Below are 16,086 nucleotides of genomic sequence, written 5' to 3' on the forward strand. Positions count from 1 at the left end.
ATATATTTGACAGAAAAAGCATGTTATTTTGCCTCATTCAAATCTTAATATCTGAACCTTTAAATATGTAAACTAAAGTGCAATCACATTCGTAAATGAATGGCTTCTGGTTTTTTAAATGTAAAATAAACCAATCTATTGTGATAAAACAACAAAATTGCAATAACTACAATAACCATCAAAGTGAAGTCTAACTGTAACTGTAGTCTTGAAACAAATCTGAATAAGGAAAAACATTGCAATAAAATAATGCAAACTGGTCAAGCATGAGAGTAGCTGAGATCTGTCATGACAGAACATTACTCCTCAAGTTCAGCATTCACCTCAATGATATCTGGCGCCATCTAGCGTCGTGAATAGGTATAAAGTCTAGACTGCGAATATAAGACTACCCTCCTTTTTTCAGTCTTATTTTAAAGCAAAAAAACACTGTCTTATATTCGGGCCAATTCGGTATTTCATATTCCATTTAGCACAAGACTGTTATTTGTCATGACATTGCCATTTATTTAGCTATTGGGAAAAAATACTTGGATAGAAAGAATATACTGTAAAAATACTGGAGTAGAGAGACTGAAACAATGACATTTTGCGGCTCTCTTGGTCACGTTTTCCTCGTTCTGAATAATTCCCCCTCAATGGGCTGCATACTAAATCAGATGAAATCGTTACTCCGCTGACGTAATCCACCTGTTGGGGACGCTAGAGCCCTATAATGGTAGGCGTGGCTAACCGGCAGATTAAAAGACTAACTTCTCATCATCTGCGCTTTGTTAAATTGTTGTATATAGTCAAATTGTCTCAAAATATGATTGTAATTCACATAATAATGCTATTTTTTTAAGACTGTTTTTCTCCTGTCGTACGCACTTTAAAATGGATGGTTGCGTTTTATTGTGCCATAAGGGAGTTTGGCATATTCTTTATTGTGAATATTATGCTGTTTATTGAGAAAATTCAGCTCGACAGAACAGGGTTTAAACGGACAAGCAAAGAAATCGAGCACATTTTGCTCCCAGGCAATAAGTGCAATGGCCTCTCAAATGCAACAAGTACAGCGAAACCCTCCACCTTAAGAGTTTTTCATGATACGAGCATCGTCACGAGAGAAAATGAGTGTCATTATAACCAAAACAAACATGATGTACATATATGGGCGTACATCTATATATATATATATATATATATATATATATATATATATATATATATATATATATATATAAATATATATATATATATATATATATATTTTTTTTTTTTTTTTTTTAAACAGCAAATGGTACAACCCTAACTTTATAAGGCCTCTACCTTCAGACCTGTCCAGTGTCCAATGTGTTTGTCACAACTAAAAACGAAACTACTGCTGTAGCTATATCTCTCAAGGTCAATGAAGCATGCAAACCCCCGATACAATAAGTCAACTTTAATGTCAATAATGCTATAAGTATACGTGCATGACATATAGCATGGATGAAATATCAGTCCTCTCAGAAGAACAGAACATAGAACATAGAATTATAAAAAAACAAAACAAATACAAAAAATATATAAAGACACTTCGAATGGCTGTCCCTCAGTGTAATGAAAAAAAAATGAGTGAAATGAAACCTCCCTCATTCAGATTTTACTCACATTTTAATGATAATGTTAACTCACACAAGAGTTATACAACTTAAGAGCTCAAAAAACTAATTTCTCTCTACTCCTCTCTCATTTCTCTCCGTGATCTCAACTACTCTTTTTTTATTTTATTTTTTTTTTTTAAAAGAAGGTTTAGAAAACGGTTAAGGTGCTCCAGGACTGTCCAGCCCCGTCCCCAGACAGGAACATTATTGAGCATGTCTGGGGTAAGATGAAGGAGGAGGTTTCGAAGATTAAACTAAAACCATGTCTACGCGTAGCAGGGTATTTGGCAAAAAGAAGAACTGTTACTACGGTTTGGCCTATCATCCACACGCACAATTAAACGAGGGGCTCTTGAAAACTGCGCCCAAGGTGAAAAAGGTGAAATTCTGTGTTTGTGGCGCCATCATGTGGACACTGATAACTGAAGATTTAACTGTGGAAATGTCACTGACTTTGTCCTTACGTCACAATGGGACCAATGTTTACATCAGGAGTAAATTAGACAGGTGTTTTTTTTTGGCTTCCATTAATAGCTTATATAACTTTGCAATACTTCATATTGAAGAACACATACGAAGAATGGGGGTATTATGGACAATTATTTTCCACACATTGTTATGAATGTACTTAAAAATGAATATATGCAGTTTGCTGTGGAAGTCCCGCCCCCCCCCCCCCCCTTTTTTTTTTTTTTTTTTTAACAAACATGCAGGTGTGGACGTAATTATTTTTTCCCGACATATTAGGGCAGGATCCTCTGTAAAAAACAAAAAAAAAACAACAAAAAAAAACCTGCTAGGTGTTGACATGGCCTAAAGAATCTTGATGAACTCTGGGAGTCTGCAAGACTGCTTTCTTTGCCATTCCAAACGACTTCATCAATAAGTTATTTGAGTCATTGCCAAGATGCATGGATGCAGCCCTCCAACCTCATGGGAGTCACGCGCGATATTAATTTTTTTCCCTCCAAGACACCTTGACTTTGTGTTCTGATCTTATTATAGCATATGTGTGTTTTCAAAATAATTTTGGTAGTATGGTACTTTAGTTCTGTATGTGACTTTTGCCCTTGAAAAAAAAGATGTTATGGGCTTACCAAGGTCTGAACGTCACACTAATTTTTGACGGTTTCATTTTGCACCCAGTTATTAATGTGAAAGCCCTACACATGAAAATTAACATGTTATTGTCAGAATGAAATGAACAGAAATACAGTTATATGCCATTTTAAGTCACTATGTCCTTATGCGAAAAGGCTTTTGTCAGGGACTGTATGTTGTGGGCTGTTTTGCTCCATTTATAAAATAGATCATCATGAAGAAGGAACATTAAATGGAGATGTTAAGGCAACATCTAAAGACATCAGCCAGGAAGCTAAAACTTGCAAATGGCTCTTCAAAATGGACAAAGACGCTAAGCGTAGTGATCTAAATACCAACGTAAATTTGTCAACAGAGCTGAAAAAGGGTGTGAGGGCAAATCTGACCAGTCTATCTATCTACACCAGTTCTATCAAGTGGAATGGGCCAGGATTCCAGCAGAGTACTGGCAGAAACTTGTAGAAGGTGACCTAAAACGTTTAACCCAAGTCATGCAGTTTAAAAGAATTGCTACTCCATACTGAGGAAATATACATCAACTTTTGACCTTGAAGGGAATAAAACAAAATTTTCAAAGAAATTCTCCCTCTCGTTTAGCTAATTAAAAAAAAAAAAAAAAAATCGGCAATCCTGACTGGCTTAAAACAGGAGAGGTTTAGCTTAATTTGATTTAAGAAAAAAAAAAAAAAAAAGAATTCTGTTCTTGCACTGTGTATTTAAACTTCGGCCTCAACTGTATTTCACCTCTATCATTCTCAGGTGGTCGTCAACATTTTCAAAACAAAACGCTTATGACTACAGTGATAGCACGATGAGTGTATGTATATAATATATTCTACATACATGTGGATTTGCCGTGAGTCTTCTCACAGTTTGGACAATGGTATATGTCAATATCTGGGGCATCATCTTCGTCCACACCAACACAGCTGAAAACAAAAAAAAACAAATGATTTAACTTTAAAAGCACATTACATTGTAAATGATACCTCCATTTGTTTGGAGCAAGAATTTCAGTCAACATAGTTTGAAGAGAAAAACATGTCACAGTTCTTCATTTTTTTCCCTATACCAATGCACACCACAGATGGGCAATTTGACAAGAATTGACTTACAAACAAATCATAGATAGTCTTCCGGGAGACGCTATAAGTAGGACTGTCACGATTAGGAATTTCTGGAGACGATTCATTAAGGACTGCAGCTATCGATTATTCAAAGAGCAGCTGAAGAGTTCAATTCTTGAGCGTTTTACTCACTTAAATTGAATTGAATGCATCATTTACTGTCTCAAAACTCATATTACAAAAAAAAAAACCTGACCTCATAGTTTTGGAGTTACAGCCATAGCAAAACCCTAGCAACGAGGGACGCTACCCGCTGCTGGCCGTTACCCGTTGACTTCACTTCCAGTAGGCCTTTAACACGGAAGTATAGCACCATGCTATCCTCCCTACATATTGCAAACATTTTCTGTGATTCATCATGCCATCTCGATGTGTAGCGAAGAATTGCTCACACGAAGACTCGAGACTCTATGAGTGGCCCAAAAAAACTTTTTAGGACATCTTTTGTGATAGTCAAGCGGAAGAACTTCTCCCCGGCTCCTCCATTGCTTCTGTTTTCAACATTTCAGCGACGACAGCTTTGAAAACCTAGGAGAATACAATTTTAGCTTTTCAAAGATGTAAGTACACCCTTACAATCCTTTCTAATTCTAAAAGTTGATGCTATTCTATTGATCTTGGAGGCCAAATCCTACTGCCTGTTCGTTGAGTGCTACTTGTTTTTGTTGTTGCTAGCCCGTCATAAGTAAATGGGACAGCTGACAGGTCGTCTATTCATGTGAATGCAACATTTATTAAATCAAAATGTCCCCAGCACCAAATATGTTCTTGGCTAATTATCTTTTGACCTGTCACAGGGTGAATATAAAACTTACTAGCCTATGAAGACCTACTATATTCCTTTATTATTTATTAGTGCAGTGCCAACACTTTACCTGCCAGGCCCTGATGCACTGCCACCAAATACAACTCATCAAAACCATGACTATACTACTCCAGCATCAATACTAAGGTCTGCCTATTTGAAGAGGGAATGATCACATCAGATAAATGGTGCTTTGTCTGAGGTCTTATTGGATTTGACAAGAAGATTTGGACATTTCTGGGATTGAGCCAACTGCTGATAAAGATAAGAACAATTTGAAACTCCAATCCACTCCAAATGAAGATTTCATCCTATATTTTTATCCTACTGTGATTTTTTTTTTTTTTTTTTTTTTTTTTTTTTTAGGATCTCAAACTTTAAAGCTGAAGCAGCAGAAACAGTCTACTACACGCTGAAAAAAAAGCATTGTAAGTCAGTCGCCACCAGTTTCTTGAAATCAAGAGAGAGTGGGTCGAGTGAAATGATGACACAAGTGATGCGGAGTCCAGCGATGACGATGGAAGAGATACTGAGGCCTCAGATGATGAATTTCTCCCGTCTGCGACATCAGATGACGAGGACTTGGGAGAAATAAATTTAGCAAACTTTGATGAAATGAAATCGTAAATTAGTCATGTTTACACTTAAAAAAAATTTTTTTTTTTTTTTTTTAATCTAGTTACCTTCATACTTTAATAATTTTAATGATTTACCTTTGTACAGAGAAGACACTCAGTGCTACAAAAAAAGAACTAAATACATTTTTGCCACCCTAAACTGCTTCCCAGTCTTTTGCAATGATCATTTTTTATTTTTCCCAGCTAGTCACTCTGGACAATGTAAGTGTAGCCTCCAGCACCACAGTTAAAAACCTAGGAGTTTTATTTGACCCTGACTTATCGTTTAAAGCACACATTAAACAAACCTGTAGAACGGCTTTCTTTCACCTGCGCAACATCGCGAAATTAGAAATATTTTATCTAAAAGCGATGCAGAAAAATTAATTCACGCGTTCGTTACATCGAGATTGGATTACTGTAACTCCCTACTTGCAGCTTGTCCTAAAAGTTCTCTAAAAGGTCTTCAGCTAGTCCAAAACGCAGCAGCAAGACTTTTAACAGGAACCAATAGAAGAGAGCACATCACCCCTGTGCTCCAGGCACTTCACTGGCTTCCAATCGAGTTTAGAATTAAATTTAAAATACTCCTTCTTACATTTAAGACCATTAATGGGTTGGGGCCATCTTATCTCACCGATGCTCTGGTTCCATACCGCCCCAACAGAACACTCCGATCTCAGAATGCAGGTCTACTGGTAGTTCCCAGGGTTTCTAAAAGTACTGTCGGAGCTAGAGCCTTTAGCCACCAAGCCCGTTTTATGGAATCAGCTTCCAGCTAGTATTAAAGAAGCCAAGATAGTCTGCACATTTAAGATTAGATGAAAAACGTTCCTATTCGACAAAGCTTATGGTTAGGCTAGTTGAAGTCGGAGTAGACTCACAGTTTAGTCTAAGCTGCACTAGAAGCTATAATGCTGGGGGAAGTACAGCCGCTGAGTTCTATCTCCTTTTCATACTCTACCTACCACTTGTCTTACTTTATTTCTATTTTCCACTGTTAATATCTAGTTGTCTAGTCTCTTCATCACTAGTCACCCGGTGTCCCCTTTCCCCCCTCCCCTCTGGGGAGGGGCTATTTTTCAGCTGCAGCCTCCTGACTGTCCGGAGCCCTGGCTGGATAGACGTCCTCGCTGCTACCCCCGTCTCATCTGGCTAGATGGACCTCTTCTTGCTCCTTTACTCCACTGCATTTTTACGGACTGTAATTTCGCCTGCTAATTCCCATTAGCAGTTCTGGGGTTCCTGTCTATCCGTCCTGGGAGTGGATCTCTCCTGACTGTGGTACTCCCCGAGGTTTCTCATTTTTCTCCCAATTGACTCTGGAGTTTTTGGAGTTTTTCCTTGCCGGCATGGAGGGTCTTAAGGATAGGGGATACCCAGGACTTGAACTGTATCTATTCATCTTTGTTGCTTCATTTCTAATTGTGTATCATATTGCCTCTGTAAAGTCCTTTGAGACATCTGTTGTGATTGAGGGCGATACAAATAAATTGAATTCAATTGAATTCAATGTTGCGCTAGTCTATTAGTCTGTTATGCTATCCTAACTTTGTGCTGCTTAATATATTTATGTTCTTTGTATCTGACAGTGAAAGCTGATGCTGTAAATTAAATTTTAGCAACATTTTGGTCTTCAACATAAATCTTTAATCACTGTTTTTTATTATCATTGTTTTGTGGTCAACTGAATATTGTTTCAGAATGTAATATAATTATAAAATTTTACATAACGACAGAATAAATTAAACAGTCATCAAAATATGACAATGTTGTTTACAACTTATGGTTTTATTTTTTTAATGTAGTTCACACCCCTGTCAGTGCTCCAGCCTCCTCAAGTTTGGCTCTCACGTCTGGGATCTCCTGACAACACAGGCAATCTCTTGGAGGGGTAATTACTTGACAGTTTACAGCTACACCTGGAAAATATTTTTTTTGTCATTTACTTACTTTGAAAAATAAAATCAATACGCTAAATAAAAAACATTTATTTAGCAAGATTTGGGCTAGCTTTACCATATTTACATAGGTAGGAGCTGTCCCATAACCTAATATCCAGTTTCAGCAATGTGGAGAGCATGGAAAAAAGTATGCAACCATGTAATCACATTCTCTCTATTTACAGTGAATTTGGATTGCGCTTGATCAGTTGGTCATCACTTAGTTTGGTTGGTTGTGATTTTGGACTTTGGGTTGGCATAACTACTCGTTTGTGTTTGCAGTTGCAGCCAATTATATCACAGAATGACTGGTGAAAGAAAGGCTAATAGAAAAACCATGATGCAATCGGCTTTATCATCAACGTCTGCTGTGCCGAGTAAATCGTCGTCATCTGACGCCTCAGGTTCAAACATGAAGGGATTTATTGTACATCATCTTTCCTGGGAGTCATCGTTAGCATCATGAAAGACCGATCCTTAATGGCAACTTTCGATGGAAATAGCACTGATATCGCTGCTGCTGCTGCTATGCTCGCTCTGGATTAAGTCCGTCATGTCTTCTGTTCCCTTCTGGAAGTTACATCACACTTCCAGGTTTGGGAAGGGACTATTAACGGAGTGTGAAAAAACTAAAAGAACACAAATCATCCTTGCAGTTACGTGTTAAAAATTACATGGTTGTTTTGACGAACTCGTCCAAAGTTTATATCTGTAAAATTACACTGAAATCCAACAAGCTCTTCAGCTGCCTTTAAAGTAATCAATTAATCCATCAATTAGTTGGTACAAATAATGGAGTAATCAGATTAGGAACATTTAATGCATTGCAGAATAAATTTTAGGACATGTCAAACAAAGACTTGCTAAGACTGCACTTTCAAAAGAGCATTAAATGCAAATAAAAAAAATAAAATTCCCGAGTGTTTTTTCAAACTATGCAGAATTGCACTTTCATTTCACAAGATCAATAATTAAAATACCTGAGGTTAGCTTTAAATGGTATAAATAGGATAAAAGTAGGGCTTCAGCTATCGATTATTTTAGAAGTCAATTAATCGATGAACTAGTTAGTTTGAATAATCGAGTAATCGGATAAACATGAAAAAAATTAAAATACCTGAGCTGGGCCTCAAACGGTATATATACATATATATAAACTGTATGTATATATATATATGTATATATATATATATTAAAGATGCACCGATACCGATACTAGTATCGGCAGGGGGCGCCGATCCGGCCCGAAATGGTGGTAACGGTATCGGCGAGTACCAACAAAGACGGCGCCGATACCATTTACCGGTCCGTTATTATAACATTTGACCACAGCCTTTTTCTCCTCCTGGCGCTCACTACACTCTGTCTCTGTGTTGTGTGATGACACGTGAACACCAAGCAGCTATCGCTATTGGCCTGCTCCAGACCAATGAGAGGGGGCCAATAGCCACTCCTGACCAATCAAAAGGGGGCTTTTTCATATGGACGAAAAACAAACCAGGAAATATGGCGGCGCCGCGGCGGTCGGGAAATATTTCCAAATAGAAATCCCGTTGATTAAAATCAATGGCTGCATGCAAGATTTGCGGCCTGAAAGTTTGGAGATGTGGAGTTAAATCGGCCAGTTTCAATACCTTGAACTTGATAAAACATTTGCAGACGAAACGTGAACGAACACAACGAGTTTAAGCCTGCAAGAGCAGGACTGCTATCCAGAGAAAGAAGGCCGCTGGACCGGAGCCACAATCTCTGGTCAGTTCACTTCGTCTACTTTACTTTTATTGTCTTTTACTGAAAGAAATGCCGCAGTAATTTGGGAAGTGTTTCCAAAGTATTGTTGCCACCTTTCAGAAATAGAAATAAGGGACTCCCACCTCCCGAAAAAAAGGAGAGACGGGATGCTGTGGTCAATTATTATTACTTATAATTGTTAGCGTCCGCAAATGCGGAAACAAGGTTGAACCTCGAAGCAGACAACAAGCGGGGGATACATAAAAGGGTTTAATGATTGCAAACAAAAAATAACACGCGATCGCGGGACAGTAGAAATAAAAAAAGGAGTCCGTGACAGCAGGTCGACGGACAAACTAAAACGATAGGCAGCGGTTACAAACGAGAGCAGCACACTAATAGAAAAACCCAATGCAGGGGCATAACAAGCAAATGTAGCGAGATTATTGTGCCAGATCTCAAATAGCGATCAGCAAGGCAAATATCTCGGCAGCCTTCTCTGAGATCACCCGTGCTTAAATGCTGCGTTGATCAGCCTGCATTGGATTCAAGTGCCACGCCCAGCAACAAAACACAATCTAACCAGCAGCAGAATGTGACAATAATTTCATGAAAGTTGCCCTGTTTGGACTTTGAGAGGTTTAAAAAAGTTTATTTAGTTCATTCAGAGTTTATTATTATGAATTTCGTTTTACTTTCTTACTGTTGGGCTAGTATTATACATGTTTTATTAATTTCACAAATTTAGCACTATTTTGGCCTTTGAGAGCGGAAGGTTTATTCAACTATTGTCTACTAGGGTTTAGTGTACTTTTTCTTATTTTGCAAAGGTAAGCACCAGCCTGACAAAGCCTTGATAGCAATGATTTCCCATCCAATTATGTAACTCTTTGGAAAAAAAAAAAAAATATATATATATATATATATATATATATGTATATATAATCGGGGTGGTATCGGTATGGTATCGGTATCGGCTGATACTGCACAGCCAGGTATCATATATTATATATATAGTGGGGCAAATAAGTATTTAGTCAACCACTAATTGTGCAAGTTCTCCCACTTGAAAATATTAGAGAGGCCTGTAATTGTCAACATGGGTAAACCTCAACCATGAGAGACAGAATGTGAAAAAAAAAAAAAAAAAAAAAAAACAGAAAATCACATTGTTTGAGTTTTAAAGAATTTATTTCCAAATTAGAGTGTAAAATATGTATTTGGTCACCAACAAACAAGTAAGATTTCTGGCTGTCAAAAAGGTTTAACTTCTTCTAACGAGGCTCTACTCGTTACCTGTATTAATGGCACCTGTTTTAACTCATTATCGGTATAAAAGACACCTGTCCACAACCTCAGTCAGTCACACTCCAAACTCCACTATGGCCAAGACCAAAGAACTGTCAAAGGACACCAGAGACAAAATTGTAGACCTGCACCAGGCTGGGAAGACTGAATCTGCAATAGGTAAAACACTTGGTGTAAAGAAATCAACTGTGGGAGCAATTATTAGAAAATGGAAGACATACAAGACCGCTGATAATCTCCCTCGATCTGGGGCTCCATGCAAGATCTCACCCTGTGGCGTCAAAATGATAACAAGAACGGTGACCAAAAATCCCAGAACCACACGGGGGGAGCTAGTGAATGACCTACAGAGAGCAGGGACCACAGTAACAAAGGCAACTATCAGTAACACAATGCGCCTCCAGGGACTCAAATCCTGCACTGCCAGACGTGTCCCCCTGCTGAAGAAAGTACACGTCCAGGCCCGTCTGCGGTTCGCTAGAGAGCATTTGGACGATCCAGAAGAGGACTGGGAGAATGTGGTCAGATGAAACCAAAATAGAATTTTTGGTAGAAACACAGGTTCTCATGTTTGGAGGAGAAAGAATACTAAATTGCATCCGAAGAACACCATACCCACTGTGAAGCATGGGGGTGGAAACATCTTGCTTTGGGGCTGTTATTCTGCAAAGGGACCAGGACGACTGATCTTTTTGAAGGAAAGAATGAATGGGGCCATGATCGAGAGATTTTGAGTGAAAATCTCCTTCCATTAGCAAGACATGACATGACATGCTGTCATTTTGTCAGTGTTGTCCCATGAAAAGATATATTTAAATATCTGCCGAAATGCGAGGAGTGTACTCACTTTTGTGATACACTGTAAAATCCTGTTCAATTAGTTTTATATAAGTATAACAAAACTTGAAATGGCTATAAAATTCTCAGATTTTACACTAGATGCACAAAAATCTCCAAATGCAGAGATAATCACTTATATTTTCAGGATCTATAGACCCTACCCACGTGACGTCACAACTCCGCTCCCCTGAATGGTACCGCCCAATTGTCCGTCAAAACATAGTGTTAACCTGTTACGGCTACGTACATTCCTCCTATTTACGGCGTGTTTTTCTGCTCCTTAACATTAATAATCAAAATGGTGAAGGCGTGTGTGGCTGTTGGTTGCACTAACAGAGAAGATGGAAGGAGAGACTTGAAGTTTTACCGTATTCCGAGGGATCCAAAGAGGAGAGCGAAATGGACGGCTGCAATTCGACGTGAAAACTGGGCACCAAAAAATCACCACAGACTATGTAGTAGTCATTTTATATCCGGTAAGATGCATTTAAGATATACTTAGAGGGTTTTGGGCTGACAAATAACCACAATTAAGATCATTGCTAGGCTAATCGCCGACAACATACACGTATGTATGTAGTGAGAGTGCTATCGCTAAACCATATAAACATTAAAAGCCTTAACTCCATTGACAAACGACATGAAATACATTAGACTTGACAGTGGATGTTAGCAATAACAAAAGATTTTGAATTGAAAATTTCGTAACTCACCTTTCCAAGCACAAGATAGATTCCTGCCGAATTTTTGTGGACGAGGACCTGTTTCACCCAACCAGCAACGAAGTATTTATAAGCCTCCAAGCTCTTGAAGTTTTTCAAATTTTCGTGAGAATAGGCTGATTTTGTGTGGACAAGATCATTGTAAATATCAGCGTAGCAGATGTCAGGCAGACAGGGCGAAGACAGTGGGTCGAAAAACATCGATTTGGGCATCAAATATGGATCTGGCGACTGTATAGAACGAAGCTTTTCCACATAACGCCTTTTATGCAACACATCCAGTGAGTTTACGGCATCAGAAAGCACCGGGTCTTCCATGAAATGCATTTTAAATTCCTCGATCAATTGAAACCAATGCTAATACAGAGACAAAATGACGGACAAGTGGGCGGAACCATACAGCGAGCACGTGGTTTTGTGACGTCGGTGGGTAGGGTCTATGGCAATATATAACATATATAAGTTTTTGATCAAAACAGCAACTTAATTTTTTTTTTTTTTAATTTACTGCAAGTTTTCAACAGCTAATAAATTACTCAATTTAACATCAGAAACTTAATACTTGAGGAAAACATGCAGAATCAATTATACATAATATGTAATTCATGACATGCTGTCATTTTGTAAGTGTTGATGAATAAGACTTGTAAGTATTATCTTCCAAAAGACTGAGACTGAGACGAAAATTAAAAGGGCTGCAAAAAAACAACACTGTTCAGCCCTAATTCTTGGAAATGGATCTCTCCTGACCAAGGTTTCTCATTTTTCCCAAAGGGTTTTTGGAGTTTTTCCTTGCTGACATGGATGGTCTAAGGATGGGGGATGCCCAGGACTACAACTTTATTAATTCATGTACTGTTTCTGACTGTGTATCATATTGCCTCTGCAAAGCCCTTTGAGACAACCTTGTTGTGATATAGGGTTATATACAGTACAAATAAAATTGAACTGAATTAAATTTAATTGAATTAATTCCAGGTCTGGGAAATTTTGTACAATGGTACATCTAATCAGGGGTGAAAGTGGCTAGAATTTCTTGCCGGAACTCCCTGACATAAAGGCTGCCATGGAGTGAGTTTTTTTTATTTATTTTTTTTTTTTGGGGGGGGGGGGGGGGGGGGGTCAAACTTCCTAAACCACCGAAATACAAAGCAAACTGTTTTTGGCATTGTTATTCCAATAACCATAAAAAAAGATGTTCATTCAAAATTTTATTTTTTCACTGATTTGCAAAATAAAAGTCAACAAAAACAGCAATACCAGATTGGCATTCTGGACAGTTCCGGCCCACTTTCACCCCTGCCTCTACTTAAGAACATCTCTACATACAGATTTTTCATATTAATAAACGCCTCAACGGGAAAATATTGCCTCTTGTTACGAAAGAATTTTCAGGATAAAAAAGGCAAAAATACAGTATGGCTGGTACTCGCAGCTCCAGAGTTTACTGAACGTGACATACTTGTAGCTGCTTTGCCATTGGCTATTGCCTAGCATTCCTGTCCAATTCGCTAAGAAGGACCTCTACTGGATGTGTGTATCCACACGAGGAGTTTAAGGAGGGCCCGGGGGAACCAGGCCCCCCCTTGGTGGCCTAAAAGTGTCATTGCATGTAATTGACTTTCCTATATAATATTTTAAAATGATGAGTTTTCCGGTAAAATATTGTCTATAAAAGTTGTAAAGGAATACAACAAACAACAACAAATGAAATGAACAGAAAAATATACTTTTAAAATGGGTCAAAATAATTTTTCGAACAGATCATGTGACTAGCACCTTAGACGGTCATTTGCTTTGCTTAGCCAAAACAACCCGAGGACCGAATAGGAAAGATGCATGTCCGTAATTTTTTTCAAACCTAAGCTTTCAAAAGCAACAACGACTGAGCAAGAACAGAAGGATTGAAAATGTGGACCATGAAACGCCAGAGAGCACCCCCAAAATGGTAAGCAGAGTTTCAATTTGCTACACTAAAGACGCTAATTGTACAGCAGAGCCACCATCAGTGTCTTGCCAATGTAGTTACCACCGTCAATATTTGGATCCCCTAGCCGGGGAGCGCACAGACACACATTATTTATGAGTTATGTCGATTTAATTAACTGAAGCCATAAAAGAACATGAGTTATATATTTTGGACATCGACCTTTATCAAACAGTAGAAACTCCATACAGGACTGGAATTACAGTAATAACAGTCATAGGTCATCCTACGAGTAAAACAGTAAAACATTGCCTTTTTTTACCTTCAGTACGTATATTACGTTATACGACAGAAACAAAAAGTTGTTTGTTTTTTGATGGATGGGCCATGTTTTAAAACCTCGTAGATAACTACATCACCAAAACACGGAAATCAAGCAAATCAGAGCAGCGCAGTGGTTCGGCCCAGGGGATACAATTTTTGACGGAGTAACTACATTGGCACGACACCGGCGGGCGTACCATATTCAATGGATGGCAATCTTGGCGAAAAGTATAGCTGTCCTAAGCAGCCTGATTTAGAATTCCCCCCAAGAATGATGGAAAACAAAAAAACGCTCATTTTGAACTTGTTATAAATATTTTTGTAAGCTAATTTTATTGCTTACAATGAAGAGGATACGGTTTTCATACGCCCCTCGTGTTCCGACAGCTTTAAGTAAGTGTTATAACTTTTTTTCTTTACTCTATTCTTTGTTTTTTACATTACACACAACTCAGATTGATGTTTTTTTGTGTAATAATCTAAATGTAACATGTTTTGATGCATTAAAAAATATTTATGTCTGAATTTTGGGGGGATTGAAACATATTTGGACATTTACATGAAAAAAAACGCTTCTCTGCTTACAGAATTTCCAAGTTAAGAAACTACTTAAAGAACCAATTAATTTCATAAGTAGAGGTACCGCTGTATTCAGAGTCACCTGCTTGAAACTGATTCACGCCAACGAAATTTTCAATGCACAAGAAACGTGATTGAAAAGACTGCAAAAGGTGAATACAGTTCAATGACCTAGTAAAGCAATGTTTTATTAAAACCCAATCAGCGAAGTGAACCTTTTGAACACGGGAGTGGTGTTAAACATGCCCAAAAATAAAGTTGAGGATAACATGAAGCCTTATAGCAAGACTAAAGGAAGTGTTGTATTGCGGAATCTCCTCCAAAATTGATGTGGACGGATCGCTAGAAACAGCGTAAATGAAAGATGTTTTTATTTTACCCTCGATAGCGACATCCGACATAGGCCATTGTCAGCCCCGTAAGTGCAGCCCTACAAGAAAGCTGCTCGGGGCTCGGCGGCAGAGCCCACAGTGGTCATTAAACAGTCGTGTTCTTTACAATTACTGAGCGAAAAAATCCAATCGTTGAGCGATGTTGCAAACGTTCTAGTAAAAAGGCAGTCGCGGATACATCCACATTAAAAGCGAGTACATTGAGCAAGGCTTCCCCGTTGCTGTCCAGTCTCATAAGAGCTATGCGGTCATGTCATATCAACTCGTGTACATTTTGAAGCCCGCTCCTACTAGCCTCCCAAAAACAACACAATCAAGCCACATTAATATTTTAGAATCGGTTTAAAGTAATTCACGGAAAAGATTCACAAGCCCGCACAGCTTTAACTCCGCCTTCATCCCTCAACTGGCTTCTCTCAATAACACGACTCGAGCGAGCGACTGTGAGACACAAAGCTGTCAAACACAATGAGGGCTCGCCGTTTTTGTGAAGCCTCCTCAAATGCAAAACGACTGCCCAAAGCATCGAATTGAATAAAGTGTTTTACCTGCCGTGAAACCAGTCCTTGCAAGCATCGCACTCAATCATAAATTGGGTCACGTCGTAAGGTAATCTGCAGATGCAATAGACGGGTACGGTCGCCATGTTCGATTCACAAGCACCGCTTCGTGTGCGTGTGGATGTGTGAAGAAGGGGTTCGGGCCGGGGGAGCTCGGCGTCGTAACACACCCACGACTCCAAACAAGATGGGGACTTTTTGAGGAGTCCTCATATTGTAAGGGTTGAAATCAAAAATCAATTAGTGTCTCAGATGCTCTGGTGAAATATTTTTTTTCACTTTTAGTAAAGAGGGTACTTTCGTGTGTGCATGAGTGTGTAACATTACCATGGGCTGTTAACCCCCTACGGACTACACTCGGGATTGCATGTGTTGTACATTCACGTTGCTTAAGGATAGAAACAGGATAATTACATTTCTTTAAACAATTTCTGTATTGTGTTCAAAATATAAAATATGCTTTACATATTAGGCAAGTTTGA

General features: G+C 38.5%; 1 protein-coding gene across 1 annotated transcript in view; it reads right to left on the reverse strand.

The window, feature by feature from the left end:
• LOC130911308 (lysine-specific demethylase phf2-like) overlaps nucleotides 1-15,880 on the reverse strand; it is a 205,224-nt gene extending 189,344 nt beyond the window's left edge. The window contains exons 1-2 of the mRNA XM_057829185.1: nucleotides 15,593-15,880; nucleotides 3,573-3,658 (exon numbers count right to left, since the gene is read on the reverse strand). Of these exons, the coding sequence (XP_057685168.1) occupies nucleotides 3,573-3,658; nucleotides 15,593-15,690 (184 nt within the window). The 5' untranslated portion in view covers nucleotides 15,691-15,880. The remainder of the gene's footprint in view (nucleotides 1-3,572; nucleotides 3,659-15,592) is intronic.
• Between the last annotated feature and the right edge of the window lie 206 nt (nucleotides 15,881-16,086).

This window comes from Corythoichthys intestinalis, unplaced genomic scaffold (genome assembly GCF_030265065.1).
Source record: "Corythoichthys intestinalis isolate RoL2023-P3 unplaced genomic scaffold, ASM3026506v1 HiC_scaffold_26, whole genome shotgun sequence".
Lineage (NCBI taxonomy): Eukaryota > Metazoa > Chordata > Actinopteri > Syngnathiformes > Syngnathidae > Corythoichthys > Corythoichthys intestinalis.